The 25,688-nt window shown below is 46.4% G+C and overlaps 1 protein-coding gene across 1 annotated transcript in view; it reads left to right on the top strand.

The window, feature by feature from the left end:
• LOC119971596 (embryonic protein UVS.2-like) overlaps positions 1–24,218 on the top strand; it is a 129,373-nt gene extending 105,155 nt beyond the window's left edge. Inside the window, exon 5 of the mRNA XM_038807376.1 lies at positions 23,436–24,218. Coding sequence (XP_038663304.1) covers positions 23,436–23,548 — 113 coding nt within the window. The 3' untranslated portion in view covers positions 23,549–24,218. The remainder of the gene's footprint in view (positions 1–23,435) is intronic.
• The last annotated feature ends 1,470 nt before the right edge of the window (positions 24,219–25,688 follow it).

Below are 25,688 nucleotides of genomic sequence, written 5' to 3'. Positions count from 1 at the left end.
CCCAGCAATCTTTGCCACTTTATATGCTTTTTCCTTCAATTTGATACTCTCCCTTATTTCCTTAGATATCCACGGTCGATTTTCCCTCTTTCTTCCGTCCTTCCTTTTTGTTGGTATAAACCTTTGCTGAGCACTGTGAAAAATCGCTTGGAAGGTTCTCCACTGTTCCTCAACTGTTCCACCATAAAGTCTTAGCTCCCAGTCTACGTTAGCTAGTTCTTCTCTCATCCCCTTGTAATCTCCTTTGTTTAAACACAAAACACTAGTATTTGATTTTACTTTCTCACCCTCCATCTGTATTTTAAATTCCACCATATTGTGATCGCTCCTTCCGAGAGGATCCCTAACTATGAGATCATGAATCAATCCTGTCTCATTACACAGGACAAGATCTAGGACCGCTTGTTCCCTCGTAGGTTCCATTACATACTGTTCTAGGAAACTATCGCGGATACATTCTATAAACTCCTCCTCACGGTTGCCTTGACCAACCTGGTTATACCAATCGACATGTAGATTAAAATCCCCCATGATAACTGCTGTACCATTTCTACATGCATCAGTTATTTCTTTGTTTATTGCCTGCCCCACCATCTCGTTACTATTTGGTGGCCGATAGACTACTCCTATCAGTGACTTTATCGCCTTACTATTCCTGATTTCCACCCAAATGGATTCAACCTTATCCTCCATAGCACCGATGTCATCCCTTACTATTGCCCGGATGTCATCCTTAAATAACAGAGCAACACCACCTCCCTTACCATCCACTCTGTCCTTCCGAATAGTTTGATACCCTCGGATATTTAACTCCCAGTCGTGACCATCCTTTAACCATGTTTCAGTAATGGCCACTAAATCATAGTCATTTACGATGATTTGTGCCACCAACTCATTTACTTTATTCCGAATACTACGAGCATTCAGGTAAAGTACACTTATGTTGGTTTTTTTACCTCTGTTTTGAATCTTAACATCTCCAGTTTTATTCCTTTTGTTATTACTGGGCCTATTCACTGTGCTCCCCTCAGTCACTGTACCTTGTACTGTCGCCCTTTTAGATTTTTGACTATGTCTTCTCTGCCTTGCACTTTTCCCCTTACTTCCTTTTGCTTCTGTCCCTGTTTTACTACCTTCCAACTTCCTGCATCGGTTCCCATCCCCCTGCCACATTAGTTTAAACCCTCCCCAACAGCTCTAGAAAACACCCCCCCTAGGACATCGGTTCCAGTCCTGCCCAGGTGCAGACCGTCCGGTTTGTACTGGTCCCACCTCCCCCTGGACCTGTCCCAATGCCCCAGGAATTTGAATCCCTCCCTCTTGCACCATCTCTCGAGCCACGCATTCATCCTATCTATCCTGACATTCCTACTCTGACTAGCTCGTGGCACTGGTAGCAATCCTGAGATTACTACCTTTGAGGTCCTACTTTTTAGTTTAACTCCTAACTCCCTGAATTCTGCTTGTAGGACCTCATCCCATTTTTTACCTATATCGTTGGTGCCTATGTGCACCACGACAGCTGGCTGTTCACCCTCCCCCCCCAGAATGTCCTGCAGCCGCTCCGAGACATCCTTGACCCTTGCACCAGGGAGGCAACATACCATCCTGGAGTCTCGATTGCGTCCACAGAACCGCCTGTCTATTCCCCTTACGATCGAGTCCCCTATCACTATAGTCCTGCCATTTTTCTTCCTGCCCTACTGTGCAGCAGAGCCAGCCACTGTGCCATGAACCTGGCTGCTGCTGCCTTCCCCTGGTGAGCCATCTCCCTCAACAGTATCCAAAGCGGTATATCTGTTTTGCAGGGAGATGACCGCAGGGGACACCTGCACTGCCTTCCTACTCTTGCTCTTTCTTTTGGTCACCCATTTTCTATCTCCCTCAGTAACCTTCACCTGCGGTGTGACCAACTCGCTAAATGTGCTATCCACGACGTCCTCAGCATCGCGGATGCTCCAAAGTGAGTCCATCCGCAGCTCCAGAGCCGTCAAGCGGTCTAACATGAGCTGCAACTGAACACACTTCTTGCACGTGAAGGAGCCAGGGACAGTGGACGTGTCCCTGAGCTCCCACATCGCACATGAGGAGCATGACACGGGTCTGGGATCTGCTGCCATGTCTTAAACCCTTGGTAAACTTAAACAACTAGAATTTCAAAATAAAAATAAATAAATTAGACAATGAAAAGAAAAAGAGAGACTACTTACCAGTCACTTACCAGGGTAAAAAAAGCACCTCCTCACACTCTGCACCGAATTACCTCACTGCACCAAATTACCAAGTTTCAATCCCCCACTCTGGATGAGTCTCACTCCGGATGTGTCTCCTGGAAAAGTGCTAGCTTACTGTGTGCGCTGTCTGTCTGTCTTTTATACCGATAACCGATGACTCAAAAAATACCTTAATTTCAAAGAGAAGAATACAATGTCTAGGTTGTGTACTTCCCTGCATCCCCACCTGCTATTCCTCTTTTGCCACCTCCTTCTAGGGTTTCTGTCATTGTTACCCCACTCTGTCTCGTGCCAGAAACGGTCCTTCTCTGTTGGGGGGGCCTCAGCCGGTACTTCCCTCTGTCTCCAGTTAGTCCTGGCAGACTTGGGGGCAGTTCTGGGGTTTTCCTTTTTCCCTCTATTCCTCAGGTTTTTCCTGAGTGCGGCTATCTGGTAGCAGGATCCGTTGTGGTAGTCTCTCTCACAGTTATCTACCTCCATTGGCGTGCCGTGTAGTTCCTGCACCCCACTTGCTGCCTTTTCTAGGGACAGTGCGAGCTGTAACGCCTGCCTGCAGTCCAGCTCTGTTTCCGCCAACAGTCGTTTCTGTTTTGTGAAGTCGTTTATACCACACACTAACCGGTCCCGAAGCATTTCAGTTAGCGTCGGGCCAAACTCACATTTTTCCGCCAGCCTTTTCAGGTGGGTCAAGAAATTCGTGACTGACTCCCTGTCTTCCTGCTTAGCTGTGTAGAATCTGTACCTACGCAAAATGAGGGGTGGTTTTGGGTCGTAGTGCTTTCACCAATTCCGTTACTTCTTGGAAAGTTTTCGTGTCCGGCGCATCGGGATAAGTCAGACTACGTTTAATGGCGAAAGCTGAGGGTCCGCATGCCGACAGCAGGATAAGCCGTCTCCTATCGTCCTTCAGTATATCATTTGCCCTGAAGAAGTAACACATTCTCTCCACATACTGGGACCAGTCCTCAATAGCCGGGTCGAATGCCTCTAACCTCCCAAAAAACGGCTTTTAAAAAAAAATGGCAAGGCTTACCCTCCGAGTGCAGCAGCTGGTCTCCGCAAAATTCTTAGTTTACCTCGTCGCCACTGTAGTAATCCACGGGAGGCAGGAGTTCCGTCACCACACCAATATTTATTAACAATAACGATATTACAGGAGCAGCTACAAACAGTGCTGCTAGCAGTCCAGTCAACTTAAGACTGGCTCACAAAGCCTACACGGGTGATTATATGGGCCCCCTCAATGAGCTATCATTGAGGAAGCTCATACTCCAATTGGCCAACCAATAAAGCCAATTGGAGTTCATTACAATCCGTTTTATTAACCTCTCTTACCTGTACCCTGTGCCTGCCTTGTGTGTGTCTGGGAAGATGGTGGGATGGGGTGATGGGAATAGGTAGATTAGTAGGCCATTGTTCTGTTATTTCTTTATATATTCAACTTTTCCTCTTTTTTATTAATAAACAGTTTGTTAATGTTTCACTTATAAATCTGGTATCTGTAACTCATTGGAGAAGTTAATTGTTTAATTCATTTATGTTGGGACTCTGGGGTCTGTGGGCTGAAAATGGCCACGCACCCCCCCCCCCCCCCCCCCAAGGGTGTTGTACCACAAAATAAAGCCACTACAATGGCACACAAAACAAACATTCCAGCCCAGAACTATCAGGAACGGTTGGTCTGGGAGCTGCACTTAAAGGTCCCGCAAATGGGCCCCTGGACAGGCCTCCACACACGCACTAGTGGAACCCACCCATGTTCTTAAAAGCCCATAGGGAGAACAATCAGTTATCCCCATGGTCCTTGTGCGGGTTATCATAAAAAGCCAAGATTTCAAGAAGTTTGTTAAACTAAAGGAAAACAATGTTGCGATCTGATTGAATACAGTCAAGAAACACAATAAGATGGAAAGAGTAATAGGAAGTCCTGCTAATTATTTTTCCAATTTTTCCTTTTAATTTCTGTTTTTCTGTTATTTCAATTTTGGTATCCGGACAATTAATGGAACCTGTGCTTTTAAAATGGACTTCAACTTTAATTTAATTTAATAAACAGGATATGCTGCTTGGTCTGATATCAGTGATGGCATCTTTTGATGGAACTGGCTGGCAGCCAAAGAGCTGTTTCAGATTGCTGGGGCTTAGCTGGCAAACTATGTTGTTTGTTGCTGACCATTCTGGAAAGTTCCTTGTTCTGTGAGGCTATGTTTCCAGTTTTTAGTTTAGTTTTGGACAAAAGCTGGAGGGTCACAGCATTGATTTCTCTCACACTTGATGGTTTATTTCTGAAAGTCCAGAGTAAAGACATTTCTCTTTGCACAGCCAATTTGAGCTGCAAAGAAAATTCAGTCCAGCACCAGCTGCAGGCAGGGTCAGTGGTTAAAATCTGTTATAACTTGCCCGGTTCCTATTTGCTGGGGACAATTGGTTACCCCACATCCCTTGGGGAATATGGGCTCCCCCAATGTGAGGTTGGGGCAATCGTTTGCAGTGTCACTGTATAAATAGAACTGGCCAATTGTACCAGCTACAGAGGAAACCAGTAGTGAACTACTTGTGCTGTGGCATATAGTGTGATAAATAAAGTGCCTTTCTGTTTGATGCTACAAACTCGTGTTGGTTCTTCGTGGCCCTCACAAAACAAGCCCTTTTTGAAATCTTGGGCAGGATTCTCCGACCCCCCTGCTGGGTCAGAGAATTGCTTGGGGGGGGGGGGGGGGGGGGGGGGCGTGAATCCCGCCCTGCGATATTCTCCGGCAGCCAAAAAATCGTGCCGACAGGAATCGTGCTGCGCGCCTCGCAGAATAGCGAGGACCGACGTGACCACGGGTCATGCCGACGTAAATCAAACAACCTTTTTTTAAAAATATTTTTAATTCTCCTTTTGCACATTTTCTCCCAGATTTACACCCACCAACAATAAACAATAATCAGTAACAAATACGTCAATCCCCATAACAATAACAACGATCCGATCCTCCCACCAAACCCCAAACATTAACCCACATGTTCACACAAACAAATGACAGAAAGGAATTAGGGATCACCCATAGTCAGTGGCGGACTGGGTCTAAAAATATTGGTTGCCAGGAGACAAAGGGGGCCCACCCACAACTACAATGCTATCATTTAATTTTCATAACGAATAAATAAAATTTTCAAAAAATACATATGGAAAAAAGGGTACAATTAAAATTTTTGTGGAAAAAATGTGTATATCTTAGTAATTACAGTGTACATGTACTGTACATATTACTGGCAGTAGATACCAAATGTAAATACAGAATGTTATAATTTAATTTTTTATTTATTTTTTAAAATTTTAAGTAATTGGTTGATATTTTTAAATAGTTTACTGCACAATTTACACATTAACAGATAGTTCAAAAGCACAATAAAGCATTGCATGCAGTCCACTATATTAAGAGCAATTGTTTGTGTTCGCTAGATGATTGTGCGAATCTGCCAATAATTGCTTCTGCATCTAATCTAATAATTCCTTTTCAATGGATAGCAACATGTATGATTCCAAATTCTCCTCAGACAGCGAATTTCTTAACCTTGTCTTTATGATCTTTAGCTTTGAAAATGTCCTCTCACATTGGACTTGAGTAACTGATAGTGTGCAGATGACTTTATAAAGTTCATAAAGGTTATCATATGCCTTGTCATGAAGTCTGTTGGATGCCAGAATTTTTAGTACACACGATGGGCAAGTGTTTCAAATTTTACAATTGTTGCAATTGGAATCCATATTCTCACCATCATTAAGCAATAGCTTTAATACACCAAAGTTTGAAGCAAAAGAAAACAATTCCAATATTACTTGATCTTTGCTGATTTGTGGAAACAGCTTAATAATACCTTCCAATGCTTCATCTTCAAGGCCCTTCTCTGCAATAGTTTTAAACTTTGCTGGGTCCAAGCAGGACAAATCTTTATACAACTGTTTGTGTTGTACAAAGCGTGATTCTAGTGACTGGATAATGCGATCCATTATTAGGTTAAACACATTTACTCAAAAATCAGCTAGAGAATCTGAGGAATTTCTTTCATCATCAATAAGCTCATCTGCCATTCTTTTCTTCTTCCTCTGCCTCTTAACTGGCAATGCTGTTTCCAACGCCTCAATTTCCAATGTTTGATTTTCATCCATATTCATCTGTGAAATCCTGTCATTACATTTATTTACAATTTCCAAAGCCTTGCTGTGAACGTTATCAAATGTTCTTGTCTGTTCCTTCAACTTTGTTGTCGCTGAATCTACCAAACTCCATGCAGTAAACATATCTAAATCATTTGTCTGTAGATAACTTGATAACGGGGTTGTAGTTTCAAATATATACAAGTAAGTAAATGCTGTCAATATGGTTTCAAACTTTAGAAGACTTTGAAGTAAAACATTTGCTTCATGTTTTGTTTTTGCATCAAACTTTTCTGAATCTTGTATCATTGATAAGCATGTCAATAGATTTACGAAAGTACTGGCAGCGGCATCATCAAAACGTCCAAATATAGTTGTTGCTGCATTGGAATCTCCTGACCATCTGGTCTCACCAATTAGCTTTAATCGTTTCATTTTTTTCTTGTCCTAGATGTTTTCCAACAACTTCTATCCATACAGCCATTCTCTTGTATGATGCTTTCACAAAAGTTGCTATATTCCGGAGCAAATTGAAAAAAGAAACTGCAGGCACACAACATTTTGTTGTTTCAGTTATCACCAAATTCAAGACATGGGCATAGCACCATGTATGAACATGTTGATCAGCCACATCAGCAATTTTACTTTGTAAACCATTATACTGGCCATGGTAGCTTGCAGCGCCATCTGTGCAATCAGATAAACATTTTTGGGGGTCAATTTTAAGATGCTGTAATGTTTCAATCAATAGATCAAAAAGTCCCTGTCCTGTACCATCATTACTTGGCACAACTGAAAGTAGTCGCTCACAGATAATACCTTTAAGCACATACCGAATAATAATGCTAAACTTACCGATGGATGAATTATCTTGTGTTGAATCAACCTGAATAGAATAATATTTTGCTTGAGAAACTTCATGACTAATTCTTTCTTGTATCATATTCTTCATAATTTTGATTAACATGTTTATAGTTGTTTTACTCAGGTATGTAACAAGTCTTTCCTTTGAGCCTTTCCTTGTTGCTCTAATCGTTTGATTCTTTGTTTATACTTGTTTTGCACTGCAGAAACGTGAGCTGCCATAATGGGGTCATATTTTGCCATCAACTGCACTGTAGCTAAAAGATTGCCATGATTCAGAACCTCATTATCTAGAGTGTAGGCCGATTCATTTCTGTGACCTCGAAAAGGAAGTGCTTGCTTGCCTAACATCTTTATGATGTCTATAATCCTCATGACAATACTTCTCTGCTTCAATACTTCTTCTTTCCTTTTAATTAGTGATGCTGCAAAAAATTATCTAAGGTCCCATCATTAACCACACTGATATATTGCTGAGCATTTCTGACATGTGTTGTTGTCAATTCATGTAAAGTCAAGCTCTGGCTAATACGCCTGTAGTCACTAAAGCCACGTACAAAGGGTGATGGATTACAAGTGTTGGGAAACGCAAAGGATAAGCAGTATGAACAATATAAGCATCTATTTTCTTTGTTATATGTTAGCCATTTTCTTGGGACTGAGTCATTCATAATTTTCCCCTCATACAAACGAGCTTCAAATGGCAGATCATCAAGTGGCTGAAGTGGATGTTCAGCAAAAAACTGTTTTAGCTGTGCTTGTGATGGATCTTTCATTTTCTTGCGTAGGTTCATTTACAGGATGTGTTTCAGAAACCAAGTCATTTATGCTTGAAGGAATATCTGATTCCCTGTCACTAGTTGAAGCTATGTGTTCAGATGTTGCAACTACAGGCAGTACAGATACCGGAACAAGGAAGCCAGAAGAAATATTGGGCCTGGGTTGATTAGTAATGGATGCACTTGTATTTGGCTCTACATTCAAAGTAGCTCCTCTCTGTTCTTGTAACTCGCATGTCATTGCATCATCACCATGAGCATTGTTTCTTGCTTCTTGATTATTTGTTGCAGAACTGAATATTGATGTGGATTGTGCTTGTGATATTATAAACTCTGTAATAGGCCTGCATCGCTTGGCTGATTCCTTCCTTTCTGCTTCTTTTTGTTCTTTGCATTTTAGTGACCCAGATTTATGCTTTTTCTCTTCCATGCTGGTAGGGATAATATTCCTGAAATAAAAACTTAATTAAAAATAGCCCACATTGGGAAAATGAATATTGATGATTGCAAGAATAACTTGAAGGAACGCCAGATAAACCCCTAATTGATAACAAATATAAAATAACTTACTTACACTTCAATAGGCTATGTTCATTAGTCAATACTACTGTGGCCTATGCAGCTTCAGAAGAGGAGACAATCCACTGTCCAGTGTTCACACCAGCAAGCAACTGAGACAACTGTTGAAACTTAGAAGTTTGGTCCGACTATAGTAAGACATTAAGAACGGTCCCACAACCAAAGTTAACGTGTCCAGTTTGATACCAGTGTAGTGTTACAAGTCACAGCCCTTTGAGTTTACCGATCATGGCTTATCACTTCAATATCTTTGACCTCATGATTCACGGTCAAAGGTACCGCTTCTCCTTTTCGGTGACCTCACGACCCTATGTACTGCTTGATATCCTTTCAAGTTGCCGACCATCTCAAATCACGAACTGTAGCTTTATCTTTAAATTCACACACTCTTGCTGAAAACGTGGATTTCCAACTATGTCCGACCCGGGTGAACCAGCTCCCCCCCCCCCCCCCCCCCCCCCCACTCCTTTGCACATCCGTTTAACACTTCATAAAGGCCCACATTCTGCCCTACTCCATCGAGGAAGTACGGACAATCACCAGGGACTGCCAGGTCTGTGCGGAGTGCAAGCCGCACCTCTACCAGCTGGACCGTGTGCCCCTTTGAGCGCCTCAGCGTGGATTTCAAAGGGCCCCTCCCCTCCAGCGACCGTAACGTATTTTCTCAGTGTGGTCGATGAGTACTCCACATTCCCCTTCGGCATCCCATGCCCCAATATGACGTCTGCCACCGTCAACAAAGCCCTCAACACGATCTTCGCTCTGTTCGGTTTCCCCGCCTACATTCACAGTGACAGGGGATCCTCCTTCATGAGTGATGAGCTGCATCAGTTCCTGCTCAGCAATGGTATCGCCTCCAGCAGAAACGACAAGCTACAACCCCCAGGGAAACGGACAGGTAGAGAGGGAGAATGGGACAATATGGAGGGCCGTCCAACTGGCCCTACGGTCCAGGAATCTCCTGGCATCCACTGGCATGAGGACCTCCCTGATGCACTACACTGCACGGTCACTACTGTGCACCGCCACTATCAATACACCTCATGAACGTCTTTTTGCCTTCTCCAGGAAGTCCACATCCGGGGTGTCGCTCTCGACTTGGCTCACAGCTCCAGGACCAGTCCTGCTCCGTAGGCACGTCCAACTCCACAAGGTGGACCCGTTGGTGGAGAGGGTGCAATTGCTCCATGCAAACCCCCAGTATGCTGACGTGCCATACCCCGGAGGCCGCCAGGATACTGTCTCCCTCAGAGACCTGGCACCGGCAGGTTCCACACACACACACACACACCCTCCCGGCCCGGTGCCACCCTCCCCTCCCCCGGCGCTCCCAGCAGCAACACCTCCAGGACCATCCGTCCTCCCCCTGCCCACGCCCGAAGATGAAGAGGATTCCGGCATGCTCCCGGAGTCACCGGACATCAGACCAGCATCGGCATCGCCGCCGCCACTACGTCGCTTCCAGCGGCACATCAAGGCCCTGGACCGGTTAAAACTCTAACGGGTCCACTGGACTTCCAAAGACACTTCTTTTTTCTCTCTATCGAATATTGTAAATGTAAAGACCATTTGTTGTATATAGTTCTCCACCACCCCCGCCAGTGGTGAATGTGGTAAACCACTGTTGCACCTCTATGAGAGGATGTATGGTAGGACCTGTACTACAGGTACATTGGTAGTCCCTGAGTATAAATATGTGTGTCCTCCATGCTGCAGCCATTTTGCCAGCTGCTGTGGGAGGCCACACATCTGAGAGCAATAAAGCCTCAGCTGTATCCAACTCAAGTCTTTGTGCAATTGATCGTGCATCAATGCTGCAATGACCGGGGGGGTGAGTGCCGGGGAGGAGGGGGCTGGGGAGGATGAGTGTCGGGGAGGGGGTGAGGGTGAATGCCGGGGAGTGTGAGTGCCGAGGGTGGGGGGTGAGTGCCGTGGAGGGGGGACTGGGTAGTGTGAGTGCCAGGGAGTGGTGGGGGAGTGTGAGTGCCAGGGAGAATGAATGCCGGGGAAATGAAATTAAATGAAAATGAAAATCGCTTATTGTCACAAGTAGGCTTCAAATGAAGTTACTGTGAAAAGCCCCTAGTCGCCACATTCCGGCGCCTGTTCGGGAAGGCTGGTACGGGAATTGAACTGTGCTGCTGGCCTGCCTTGGTGTGCTTTCAATGCCAGCAATTTAGCCCTGTGCTAAACAGCCCCTAAGTGTAAGTGCCGGGGGTGTGGGGAGGAGGGTAAGTCGCTGGGAGGAGGCGGCTGGGCAGGGTGACTGCCGGGGGCGGGGGGTTGCCTGGCCAGGTGGAAACAGTCGCGACCATGCAGCCCATGGAACCTGGCTGTGGAGGGCAGTATGTAGAATGATGATATGTCGTCTATCCCCCACCAACTGCAGCCGTAATGTTTGGGCATCACCCAGCGATGTTTGCCGTTGTGGCGGGAGTCGCCTTTCTACATGTTGTCCGGTGGGACCTGGAGCAGGAGCGTGCCAGGGAGGCGGCGGAGTCTGCCGCAGAGAGGCAGGTGGCAGCAGCCCAGGCTGCTGTGGGAGGCCCGCCCGACACGACGAGGAGGAGGAGGATGAGGTGGTGGTGCCATGGGTGATGGAGACGCCCGGTGAGGCCCCGTGTGTACCGGTGCCGCATGTCATACCAGGACCTCACGGATCGGACATGCAGGAGGAAACTCAGGATGAGCCAGGAAACCGTTGCCCATATCTGCCATCTCATCACATACCTGGCACCGCGTGGCACTGGGGGAGGACACCCTCTCTTGGTGGTTGTCAAGGTTACGGTGGCCCTGAACTTCTCCGCGATACGGTAATTCCAGTCGCCGAGTGGGGACCTGTCGGGCATCTCGCAGTCGGCGGTGCACCGGTGCATCTGTGCAGTGACGGACGCCTTGTGTGCCATCGCGGACCGCTACAACAGATTCCCTTTGGATCGGGCCAAACAGGATGCCCGGGAAGCGGGCTTCGCTGCCATGGCCAGGATGCCCATGGTACAGGGGGCGATCGATGGGATGCATGCCACCAGCTGATAACAGGGCCGTGTTAATGAATAGAAAGCGGACCTACTGCATGAACATTCTGTTGGTCTTTGACCACCGCATGAGGATCCTGCACGTCTGCGCCCGGTACCCGGGCAGTGTACATGATCCGTTTGTATTGGCGCAATCGTTCATCCCCGGAATGTTCGAGGGACGCCTCCCCCCTGGCTGAGGGGCTAGTTGCTGAGCGACAAGGGTTACCCGTTGCGGTCGTGGCTGATGACGCCTGTACGGAGGCCACAGACTGACGCGGAGAATACTACAATGATGCCCATGCAGCAACCAGGGGTATGATCAAGAGGTGCTTTGGGCTGCTGAAGATGCGCTTCAGGTGCCTGGACCGCTGTGGAGGGGCCCTACGGTACTGGTCGGATAGGGTCGGCCGCATCGTTGTGGTCTGTTGCGTCCTGCACAACATAGCCCAGCAGAGGGGCGATGTGCTGGAGGTAGAAGAGGGGGAGGGGGAGGAGTAACATGACAAAGGGCAGGCCTGCCCAGATGAGGAGGATGGGCGCAATGTACAGGACAGACGGGCTGGACATGGATGGGAGGCTACCCATCGTGACAGGCTGGGCAAGCAGGCACGGGACGGGTTGATAGCCGCCCAGTTCACAGACGAGGGGGGTGTGGGAATCGCCGGGTATGGGCACAGACAGCGCAGTATGACACCAGCCTATCACCCTTACTCCACCCACCCGCCACCAACAACCCTCACCCCATCCACCCACCCACCACCAAACACCTCACCCCACCCACCCACCACCAACCACCCTCACATCACCCGCATGCACACCACCCCTCCATTGCACATCCACCTGCGGCACAACGGGCCGGGCTCACACGGTCACCGGTGGAGGCATGTCTATTGCAGGTCATGGATGATGATGACAACCCGCACTGTGATGAGTTCCAGGCTCCACATTGTTAGACAATGTCTGACTCATGGCCACAGCGCCACCCTCCACCTGGACCGTCCCTGCATGTGGCCTTGACACTGCAGCGCATGGTCCCGCCGTTTGCCCAGGGGGGTGGCAAGGGCGATCCGGTGGGGGGGGGGGGGGCACACTCACCTGAAGCCAACGTCCTATCACCCCTCAACACACACAGGCACTCACGTCACACCACATCCCCGCACGCATCAAACAGAGGACTTGGCAGCTTCTATAGTTGTGAAAGTGATCTTAATGAAAAACACATGCCCTAGCCCCTATAACTAATCTGTGCCCTTCACCCGTGCCAACTTACTCAGTGTCAAATTTTTTGGCCTTGCGGGCCCTATTCCTACGCCTATGTGGTTCCCCAGACGGTACTGCAGAACTAGAGGCAGACTCCAGTGATTCCTGCCCTGTGACTAGGGACCCCTTTGGCGGTGTATCCTGTGGCAGCCAAGTCTGGATGGGCCAGGCCACGGCTTGGGCGACTGGGATGGCGAGTTTCCAGCCTGTCCTGCCCGTTGCCCACCAGATGCACCCGGCCAGAAGCGGGGGCGGAGTCCAAGGTGTTGCAATGTTCTGGGACCTCCCCTGCAGGGAACCTGGAACGGGCCCCAGCACCTCCTCCTCCCTCGTGGTGCCCGATGGCCCACAGGCCTCTCCATGGGTCAGGTGTGCGAACGGATCCAGCATCTGACGCCCCCCCGGCACCTGGCGCTGCCAGTCCTGGAGGCCGCCCCGGTATCAACAAGGTCTGGAAGTTTGCAGCTATGGAGCTCAGGGAGTTGGCCATCCCTGTCTGTGTCTGGCGACGCCGGCCAGCACCTGGGCAATGACGCCGATGCCCTCAGCGATGGCCTGCTGAGACTGGGCCACAGCCTGCTGGGACTGGGCCACGGCGTTGAGCGACTTTGCGATCTGCTGCTGGCTCTGGCTCATGGCTTCCTGTGAGAGGGCAGCCATGTCCTGGGCCACAGACGCTGCCTGCACGGAAAGCCTCAGGCCTTGCACACTGCTCCCCATATCTGACACCGTCGCCCCCGTTGCCTCCACTACAAACTCCACCCATGCGCTGTCAGCCTGGGAGGCCGCATAACCGGCACCACTCCCTGGTCCGAACGCGGGTGGATTCCTCCACCTGCATCTGCAGCTGCCGCAAGCCGGTCGTCTCCCCCTTCGATCATCCCTGGGTCCATGACTGCATCGGGTCTATGGGTGTGGTACCTCCAGGAACTGTTTGGGCGACAGATGGTTGCTGCCGGGCTGCCCTCCGACCTTCCGGTCCCTTGGCTGCTCCTACCTCCACCTGCTGCACCAAGACAGTTGTTTTGTGCGCACCAGTTAGTGTACCAGAGGCCTCATCGCTAAAGTGCCCAAACGAGGTGAGTGTCTCTGTGATGGTGGCGGGTGTAGGAGACAGTAGTGGCATAGTGTCGTGCTCCTCATCCGACCCGAAGTCCAGGGTCCCCTGGAGTGGTGTTTCCTGTCCATCCATTCCCTGTGTGTGGGTGTCCTGTGCGTCAGTGTCCTGTGCGTCAGTGTCCTGGGTGGGTGTGTCCTGGGTGGGTATGTCCTGTATGTGGGTCTCCTGGGTGCTTGTGTCCTGTGCGTCAGTTTCCCGGGTCGACTGGGGCGGGGGGCTGTTGCTGTGGCTGCCTTCCTCGTTGCTGGGTGTGTCTCACCGGCGTCGCCGCACTGGCATTAGATGGAGGCGGCTTACGCCTGCCGCTCCGGGTCTATCCCTAGCTCATGGGTGCCCTGGCACTGGTTGGGGGCGTCGTATGCCTGTCGGACCGGGCCTATCCCTGTCTCGTGGGTGCCCTGGCACTGGGTGGGGCATCGTATGCCTGATGGGCCGGGTCTATCCCGGGCTCGTGGGAGCCCTGGCACTGGGTGTGGGCGTTGTATGCCTCTCGGGCCGCGTCTATCCCTGTCCTGCGGGTGCCCTGGCACTGGGTGTGGGCGTCGTATACCTGTCGGGCCGGGTCTATCCCTGTCTCGTGGGTGCTCTGGCACTGGGTGTGGGCATCGTATGCCTGTCAGGACGCGTCTATCCCTGGCTCGCAGGTGCCCTGGCACTGGGTGAGGGTGTCGTATGTCTGTCGGGCTGGGTCTATCCCTGTCTTGTGGGTGCCCTGGCACTGGGTGGGGGCATCATATGTCCGACGGGGCGGGTCTATCTCTGTCTCGTGGGCGCCCTGGCACGTCCTGGGGGCGGTCGGCATCTGCAGGGACGGGTGGTTCGACGTTTGGTCCTTCAATACACAATACAGCATGCATGGTTGGACACTCAGACGTCGATGGGGGATGGGAAAAGGGTGGCTGGAGGAAGTGGGAATGGGGGAGGGGGAGATGGGAGAAGGGGGAAAGGGGGGATGGGGAAAGGGGGTGGGGAAAGGGGATGGGGAAGGAGAAAGGGTGGATGGGGGAAGGGGGAAAGGGGGATGGGGAAAGGTGGGATGGGGAAGGGGGAAAGGGGATGGGGAAAGGGGGGATGGGGGAAGGGGGAGGGGGAAAGGGGGAAGGGGAAAGGTGGGATGGGAAGGGGAAAGGTGGGGGAAGTGGGGATGGGAAAAGGGGGGTGGGGGAATAGGGGAAGGGGGTGGGGAAAGGGAAAAATGGGGGAAGGGGATGGGGAAGGGGAAAGGTGGGATTGGGAAAGGGGATGGGGAAGGGAGAAAGGTGGGGGAAGGGGGATGGGAGAAGGAGGGATGGGGAAGGGGGAAAGGTGGGATGGGGAAAGGGGGGATGGGGAAGGGGTTTGGGGAAAGGGGGATGTGGAAAGGGGGAAGGGGAAGAGGGGAAACGGGATGGGGAAAGGGGATGGGGAGGGGAAAGAGGGTTTGGGGAAAGGGGGATGTGGAAAGGGGGAAGGGGGAAAGGGGGTATGGGGAAGGGGGGATGGGGAAATGGGATGGGGAAAGGGGGATGGGGAAAGGGGGGATGGGGAAGGGGGAAAAGGGGGCAGGCAGTGGGGGGGTCTCACTTGGTGGTGCGCCCCCGACATCTGCATCCGCAACCTCCCAGTCCTCGGGTCCGCCCGCAAGGTCCAGGGCCCTCTCTTCATGAACGGTGAGGGGGCGCAATTCAGGTGGACCCCCTCCAGTTCTCTCACGCTCCCAGTTGTTATGAGCACGGTTCTCCTGTGGGGGGGAGGGGGGTGAGGGTGACAGGGATAAAGGGCAACAGTGTTAGGCAGACATATACATGCGGACCAACGGTTGTGCATATGTTGGCATAGGTTCACACCCCATCCTGCCAATGCAGCCTGCATGGGTGGGTGCAGCCATGTCGGTTTCAGCTAGGGCTGTCCAGCCCATTGGTGGTGGCGTACTCATCCTGGCTGTCCTGACTAGGTCATTGACCTTCTTGTGGCACTGGATGTCTGTCCTGGCTATTATGGCCACGGCGCTGATGGCCTCTGCCACCTCCCTTCACAGACACTGAGGTGTGGTGCGACCCTGAGGCCATGTCCCGGGTACAGGGCCTCCCTCCTCTTCTCTACTGTGTCCAGGAGCACCTCGATGTCGTGCTCCTGAACCTCGGCATTGCACGGTGGGCAGCCATTTTTCCGGGTCTCCGGCGGGGGGTGGGGCGTCTTTTGTGCTGCGACACGTGACGCCATCATGATTGGCGTTACGGCGCTGCTAGCCCCTTCCGGGTTGAGGTTTTCCGATGTTCTGGTTGGCCCGACGCCAGAGTGGTTTGCATCGTTATTGAAGCCGGCGTCGGGCCACTTGTGTGGGAACTCTGCTCTTATCTTAGGAAGGATTTTAGACATTCTGGTGGAGTAGGACACAAATAAGGATTGCACAGGCCTCAGGCTGATCTTTTGAAGTGAAGGCCCAGGTTAATAAATGCTTCAGTGACTCCCCAGAGGGGATCTTACAGCATGGGAGTTCTAATTGAATGTGGCTGCCAGAAGATCCTCATTAGTAATCCAACCGCTGGTTTCAATCACTCCACATCCTGGATAGCCAGCCCAGTGCTGCAACGATTTCAAATTCCACAGCAAGGGTGCCCGTCTTCCCTTTCATGTTTTCATTCCGATGATTTTTATTGCTCCCTCCCTCTGTGTGTGTCTGTCTTGTTTGTATTTGGATAGAGGGTGGGTCGGTAAAAGGGGGAGTAGTAGATTAGCCGGCAGTTATTCTATTATAAGTATTGCATGTCTTATCTCTATTTTTGGTATAAATAAACAGTTGTTGTGTTTCACTTACAAATCTGGTGCCCATAAGTCAAGGGCCAAATATCTCAGAAACATTATACGAATTATTGGCTAATTCACTTGCGTTGGAACTCCAGTGTCGGTGGGGCTGGAATTGACCGCACATCAACTCAGGGTGTTGTGTCATGGGATTGTCCATTTAAGAAATGTTTTTGTCTAATCACATGGCTTCAGTTATGTCATTGTGTGGGTGGAGCTGAGCTGTGGCTCTGGGTTTTACTTTTGCTTTGAGTTTTGGAATGGTTTTGAACTACACAGGTTGAAAGATGTGTTTCTCTATCTTCATTTTGAAAGCTTTTCCAGACTACTTGATAACTTAAAAGAGATAATTGCTTTCTGGAAGGAATTCAAACCTGTTGTGTGAAAAGGGGAACCGAGTATCAATAACAAGTCTTATACCAGTAAGAGTACTGTGTGCTGGGCCAACCCTTAAAAAAATATTTCTGGTTTTACTTGGATTTTGTTATTGAATTGGAACAATTAAGGGGGAATTCATTAAGGGTTATACATAGATTACTGTAGCTGTGTGGGGTCTTTATGTTTGTAGTTGATAATAATTTTTACTGTGTGTGTGTTTATACAAATGTTAACTAAATTCTGAGAATAAAGCTGTTTTTTTTATCAAAAGCACCTAAAAAATCTGTTGAATACCACCTGAAAGACAGGCTCTTAGAACATAGAACATAGAACAGTACAGCACAGAACAGGCCCTTCGGCCCTCGATGTTGTGCCGAGCCATGAGCTCTTGTGCTCATCGTAACCAAAATCAATGAATAGTTGTAGGTCAGGTGAACTCCATAATATACTTTGGGGTTTTCTAAACTCTGGCCCAGAACAGTTGTAACAATATTAATTTTCAAAAAGGGAAACAGATGGCCTGGTTAATTATGGGCAGTTCATTTGACATCTGTAGCAGAAAAATGTTTGGAATCTTTTATTAAAGGTGACATTACTAAATATTTAGCTGAAGAGAAAATAATTTGAAGTAGTTAATTTAGATGTGAAATAGGAAGAACACAATTGATAAATCTGCTGGAGTTCTTTGAGAAGGTGCAAAACGTTGTTTAATGTGCTGCACAATACCGCATTCCTGATAGTGCCGGGCCCCCAACCCCCTACCCCATCCCAACCATACCCCCTATCTAACCCCTAACCACGATGCCCTCAGTGATGCTCAACATGTCTGGTCCTCCTAGTTCTACCACTACGTCTAGGTGTGTCCCCAGGATTCACATCTGAGCTGGAGGCAGCCAGCTGCTTATCTCATCCTGTGGCCTTTGATGCCTTTGATGGGCATCCTCTGGGGGCTCTGCGGCCAGAGGTTCCCAGCTCACTTGGTGACAGAACATGCACAGCCGCGCTGCCCTGACCCATGTGCTGACCCCGAAACGTGGCTGTGACATTATGTAGAATTTCTAGAATATGAAGGGTTAATGTACTATCATATTTGACCACTAGATGGAGCTAGATGCAGAACTATATAAAGCACTGACTCCCGGCCTTCTGGGAGAGGGCTGGAGTGAGTGAAGAGGAGAGGTCTAGACAATACAGTGTACTGTTATTATAGATAGAGAGTAGAGACTAGTGTTAATAGAATTTAGATTGTAGATTACTAGATTATTGCTTGCTATAGGAGTAAGTAGTCAAGCTTTAATAAGCAGTGTAATAAATGTTAGCTTTGTTATTGAATCTAGCTTCTGTGGTCTTTGTGAACACTATGACATCCATCCTGATAATAAGAATCACAAAGAACACCACATGATACCAGGAGTGTGTTCCTAAAAGTAGAGCAGAAAGATTAGAAAATCAGATTTGCTTCAAAGAAGAAAAGAACAATCACGCTACTCAGCAGAATCTCAAAGTCAGATCCAAGTTACTGATCGTAAGGTGGAAGGTCTGAAAAAGCCTGAACACTTCAGGACGACCAGTAAACTAAGTCTAAAGTGGAAAATTATGAAACAGCAATTTAAGTATTTTTATCTGCCTCCGCATTAGAATCAGCTCCTTATCATTGAAAAATCATGCTCCTCCTAAATTTAGCCGGACAGCCGTATTTGAATTATATAATTCATTTGAGTTTGAAGACAGACAGGATAAGAAAACATATGAGCGGGTCATGAACAAATTTGATGTTTATTGTAAATCTCAAGTGAATGAAACGTACGAGCGCTACATGTTTTTAAAAAGGCTGCAGCTAAAAAGGGAATCAATTGATTCATTTGTCACTGATTTAAGGCTCAGAGAGCAGTTTTGTAACTTTTCCTCAGTAATGCATTCAATAATTCAGGATCAGATCGTGTTTGGTGTATATGATGAGTGGTTGTGAGAACATTTAATTGGAAGACCAATTTTGCCATTAGAAGAAGCTATAAATCTCTGCAAGGCTAGTGAACAAGCCACAAACTAGTATGTAGAGTTTAGGGCTCAAGAAAAAGGCGTGAATTTGGAAAACATGGCCGACACAATTAACTCAGTGACTCAGTTTAAAATACAGTGCGGCACTGATGGTGGCCATTTTGAAAATTATGCAAGCGGCGTGATGATGTGCACACGTTGCGGCTACGCCCATTATAGAAATAATTGTCCTGCAAAAGAAAAAGAATGCTCACGATCCGGAAAACTCAATCACTTTGCCTCCCAATGCTGTTTTACATCAGCGATACCGGCAAAAGACTCTAAAAAATCATACCATAGATATGAAAAAGTAGAGAGTAAAAAATGAAAAAGGAAGAAAAAATGTTTACGTCAAATTCCGATTCCTCTAAGTATACTCTGCAAGATACCTTCATGGTAGAAGTGATTACAAGAGTTAATAAACTGGACACTGATGATAAGACAATACTTCAACTATCATATTTAATAAAAGATTGGATTGTCACACTTAATGATAATGGGTCTGATGTTCAATTTAAGCTGTGTACGGGTGCACATGCAAACGTCATAACAGAGGCAGATCCATTACTTGTAAATAAGTTTCCAAAGATTAGGAAGTCCAAATGTCGGCTGACAAACTACAACGGGAATGCAATTGCAATGAAAGGTTCCTCTTGCCTCACAGTACAGAACTGTGACATCTGCATGCGATTAGAATATGAAATTATTGATGCTACAAAATCATCATTAGTTGGTGTAGATGCATGCATTGAATTAAATTTGGTGCAAAGAACTCACACAGCCAATTCATTAAATGGCTCCCTCAATGATAGATTTGAGGAAATACTGAGCAAGTTCAAGTATGTATTTAGTGGTGGGGACCTTACCATTCACGTACAACATTAAACTCAAAAGTGATGCTAAGCCAGTGATACATGTGCCCAGAAGAGTTCCAGTGCCATTAAAGGGCTGTCTAAAGGATGTGTTAGAATGGAACAATGCAAAATCAGATCAAAAGTGACTGAGCCAACAGACTGGATAAGTTCTCTGCTGTGTGCGTGCAAACCAAATGGGGCTTATGAATATGTATAGATCCGAAAGATCAAAAAAGAACACCACCCAATACCTAAAAGAGAAGAAATCACAGCAGAAATGGCTCATGCCAAGTACTTTCCAAAACTGGATGCCTCCAAAGGATTCTGGTAACTATGACTAGATAGTAAAAGCAGAAAATTGTGTACATTTAACACTCCCTTTGGCCGATACTGTTTTAACAGGTTATTGGCATAATATCAGCTTCGGAAATCTTCCACCTGCAATGGATACAATAAGTGAAGGAATGCCAGGTGTTCGAGTCTATGTGGATAATGTGATCATATGGACCAACACTCCTGAAGACCACTGTGAAAGACTAATGAAAGTCCTGACAAGAGTTAATTCGTATGGTTTGAAGTTGGACAAAGAAATGCCAATTTTGCACCCGGAAATTAAAGTTTCTCAGTGATGTCATCTCAAAAGAAGGTGTACAACTGGATCAAGCTAAGATTCATGCCTTTGGTCAGATGCCAATACCGAAAGATAAGAAGGCAATTCTACGGATGCTGGGTGTCGTAAATTTTCTGGGGAAGTTTATTCCCAATCTGTCCAGTAGAACAACAGCATTAAGAAATATTATTAAAAAGAAGGTTGACTTTCTGTGGACATCTCAGCGTGAAGCTGAATAGAAAGACATTAATTTGTCACTAACTACAGCTCTGGCCTTAGTGTTTTTTGATTCCCACCAAGGAAACCAAGATCTCAACTCATGCCAGTCAGAATGGGATTGGAGCAGTTTTATTACAGAAAGCAAAAAATGATCTGTGAAAACCAGTTCCATATGCATCACATGCCATGACTCCGACAGAACAGAGATACACACAAATAAAGAAAGAATGCTTTGGTTCACTGACTGGCAAAGCAAGTTCCATTATTATGTCTTTGGCCTACCGCATTTCACTATGGAAATACATCACCATCCTTTGGTCAACATAATAAAGAAAGATCTCAACGACATGTTGCCGAGACTCCAAAGGATGATGATAAAGCTGCGTAAATATGATTTTACCTTAGTCTATACTCAGGGCAAAGACCTAGTTGTAGCAGATGCATTGTCAAGAGATACGAATTACAATGATGAGAAAGCTTCAGGAGTCATACTAAATGTGGAAGTACAAGCCACATTTATCGCAGACACATTAGGTGTCCATCAGACACTGGTAACATGTCTGCGATAAATCTGGCTTGTACTTCCACGTTTAGTGCAGACATCTTACCAGTGTCTGATGGACACCTAAGCTTAATTCGGGATGAGACTGAAAAAGATACAATACTTGAGCGAGTGATCAAACATCTGAGAGAAAGATAGCCTGATAGCAACTATAACAGTTTTAGAAGTGTCAAGATGACCTGACTGTTGTCAATGGATTCCTGTTGAAAGGAAACAGAATTGTCATACCGACCTGCCTACGAAGAAGTATTCTAGAAAGGATACATGAAGGGCATCAAGGGATAGAGAAATGTAAAAGACATGCCAGGCAATCAGTATATTGGCCAGGTATCAATAAAGATGTTGACAACTACCTTTAAGATTGTAGTGTCTGTCAAATACATCAACCATCCCAATGCAAAGAAACATTTGCATCGAGTGAAATTGTCACTAACCCATGGTCAAAGGTTGGGATGGACTTGTTCTGTTTCAGAGGAAATGATTATCTGATAATCATAGATTACTATTCCAATTATCTTGAAGTCACAACGTTGACGGATTCTTCTGCTCACTCAGTCAGAAGAGCTGTAAAGTCTGTATTTGCTCGACATGGCATACTCCTGAAAGTCGTGACGGATAATGAAGCTGTAACTTCCAACACGTCACATCTAGTTCGTTATAGCCCCTATCGAATGGGAAAGCTGGGAAACAAGTCAGAATAGTAAAACAACTGTTCAAAATTGCTGCCTGACAGCCCTGTGATTGTTCACTGCTCTGGAATATGTCTCCCTGGGGACCTGCCACCTGGCAAAGTGGAAGTGCCTCCTTTTTACCCCTTGCAGTGGGACATCAGCCGATGCAGGCCACTATTTACAAACAAGACCTATGGTGTTAATGGAAGATGGAGTCCTTGAGGTATATGGGATATAGAAAGAAATGACGAAATTTTCCCCAAAATCAGCAAAGACTGATAGCAAGCGTGAAACACAGCCTTGAAACCGTCGGCTCCAGCAGCAGCTTTCTCCGACATATAATCCCAGGCCTAGTAATAGGAAAATGGCAAGGGACGGGTGTCACACCATTGCTGGTGAGGAGGGCTCTGATTGAGGCCACCCTGCTAGCAACCCTCATGGAGGTCACGCGGTACAGACTATTAGGTTCCCCATGACCTCAACTTCCCCATTATTGGGGAAGGGCTTCCCCTTAGCAAGGAGAGCCTGATCCTGTGTAGTTTAAAAACCCCGGGCTAAATGAAGGTCGGGGTGGGAGAACCCTTTGGGGTGTGGAGTAGAGAAATGCAAATGTCACTACACCCAGTTTTGTCTCCTACCTACTGTTTCCTTGTGGTCACTCTGCGGATTCTACGGAAATAATTCTCTCATTGGCAGTCAGATGCTGCTGAGAACAGCAACTCACATTTTTACTCTGCTATTCAGCTTCTGTGTGCTTACTAGCATGGCCTGTTCTCATGAAGCAATGATTTGTATAAGTGAAAGAAGAAACTGAAAATTTCTGAAACAGTTTTATTTCTCATACAGGCAGCATTAGAACTGCCTACAAGCTTCCTCTGTGCAGAGCAGGTCTCCAAATCTTGTCAGATCAAAACTGTTCCCAATTCATCCAAGGAGCCTCCATACAATATTACAATAACTTGAAGATCAGATGATCATTCAGGGTTGGCGGAAGTCCTCTCCTACTGGAGACATGTCCCAATTTCCACAGAAAATGAAAATCTAGGCTCATTTTCTTTTATAACATGAAGATAAACAGATGTGTGTATATCTTTTGTCATTATAATGTTTCCAAATATACAGTAGACCAGTTATTATCTAAAAGAGAGGTTAAGTAAATACTCCCGTCCGGATGCTGACTAACCTACTGAGTATTTGCAGTTCTCATTTTTCGATTTGCAGCATTCAATGCTTATTTGTCTCTGTTATACTAGCAAATTCAATGTATTCAGATCTTGGGAATTTTTCAGAACAGCTCCCAAATTTTGTTTCTTTCTTTTGCAGATGAAAATCCACCCTTGTTTTCTGGATCCTCTCATGAGGGGCCTGACTGCAATAAGTTTGTCGTTGTGCCATTCATCTCATTAATATTTTCACAGAGAACAATTCTTTTGTGAAGTAATCAGAATACTGTTTGCTTTTGCATTTTCTCATTTCTAGTTTGTAGGAAATTTTTGTCCAAATATTTTGCCACTGCTCAGTTCAGATGTATTTTTCGTGGGTTTCTGCGGGTTCATCCCTAGCAGTTAGAACAGCTCTGAATACAGAACCCAAAATCTACATTTATCTGAAATCAATTTTCATTTGCCATCCTGCTCACTTATTTAACCTGATTTATTTTTAATGGATTAGCAACTCTGTTCAAGTTGTCATGAAGGAAGTTTCAAACAAATCTGTTACGTATACCTACTCTTTTCACAACGTAATTTCATAGTTAGTACTCCTGGGTAGAACCCATCTGACTAGGGGCAGGAGTGATGCATAAAGATATAAATAAGAGGGAGAGGTTATCTTTAACCACTAAAAGGTAGGTTGGGTGGGCAGTGAAAATATTAAAATTCTTCAACCTGAATCCAACCTGCCTCAAACCCAACCACTTCTTATTTTAACAGAAGCAGGAATGCGACCACCAACTAAAGCCACTCCTAGGAGCTAGCTTAGCTGTTTAAATATGATAATAAGCCTGCAAGGCTCATAGACTGTCTGTCACCCATATTTTATCCAATAGCTAAAAAGACTGAAGACTGCTGCATGAAAAAGGTACATGCATTTTCAACATTGTTTTAGGGCCAGGAAGAATAGGACTGCCACCCCCCCCCCCCCCCCCCTCCCCCCATTGCCCACAAAGAAAACCTGCTTCTCTTCCAACAGCATTACCTTCCCCAGATCAGCATTATGGGCCTGCTGCCTCAACATTATCTGGAAACCAAGCCAGGGTGAGGACAAGGTTGCATTAAGTAACTGATCCAAAGTCTTCCCCTAGCCCAGTATAGGAAAGAAATAGGAAAATCCACCTGAGATAGGCTTTCCTCACTGTGTGCTAACAGAATAAGGTAAGCAATGACTGCTGAGCCTTGATTCTAACTTAACCTGTCAGTGAGAATTGGGCAGATTTGTGTCAGACGCTAGTTTTATGTCATGGCCAATTTATTGCTCCATCAACTTCAATGTGTAAAATCCATCGGGCGTAAAACAAGTCTCTGATCGAAACACCATGTTCCCACTGGTTGAGTTATATAAAAATCAGGACTGTTAATATAAAATAAGATTTATGTCTGTAAATATTTAATAGAGCTGTGGCAATGTCAGAAAAATATACTTGAGAGGAAATGCTCTTACCTCCAAAATTCTCTGTACAGTAATGATTTGGACCATTCACATGCAGTGTATCTCAACACTTGCCTTTACTTTCATTACAGCAATTGAAAAAACAGGTTTGTATTTTGTAATCAGTTATTTGATGTTACATTATTTTTCTTTACGCAATGCTAAAGGGAAGATCAATGTATTTTTAAATTCCTTTGGCTAATACCTGTTCGTTCACAAGGAAGCATGACTGATTTCACGTGGAGGTGAAAAAGTGTCCATTGCTTTGATTTACTAAATTGTTCACTGAATGTTGTGCAGATGAACAATTTCCCATATTTTGGTTTTTTAAATTATTTGCTATGAAATGTCACTTTGGAAAAGATCTTTTATGTTTCAGAAAAACACACCTGAAAGCAAGAAAATATAAAATAAGCCCTTTCATCCCATGAATCATATTCCCTTTACAAGACATCCACAATTTACTCGACCATGGACTCTACTCAAATCATTCAGTCTTATTTTATTCTTTCAGACGATGTGATCTTTAATTCCTAATTGTTCTTAAGCAGATAATGGTGTGATCAAAGAAAGATTTTTTAAAAAGCACTTCACAACTTCTGAAGGCAATTAACAAAAGCTACAGAAAAGGAATCCAAATGATAAACTCAAATGAAAACTTTGATTTTAGACTAATCCACCAAGGACCAGTTTGGATGCCCATTTTATACATTATCTGAAGTTGAAGGAGGCAAGGGTATAGAAGTTGGTCAGAGTCGGGAGCACAAAATAGGCACTTTCAAATAGGTCATCCACTATGCGCAGTGCCTGATAGCCAATTCCATTATCATTAATGGGACTGAATATTAAACTATACATGTAAGAGCAACCGATTTGATAACACCTATTTTGTACCGTTACCAAGACAAATTTCTACCCCAGAATCTAGTG

Source organism: Scyliorhinus canicula, chromosome 9 (genome assembly GCF_902713615.1).
Source record: "Scyliorhinus canicula chromosome 9, sScyCan1.1, whole genome shotgun sequence".
Lineage (NCBI taxonomy): Eukaryota > Metazoa > Chordata > Chondrichthyes > Carcharhiniformes > Scyliorhinidae > Scyliorhinus > Scyliorhinus canicula.
This window is presented reverse-complemented; position numbering and strand designations above follow the sequence as displayed.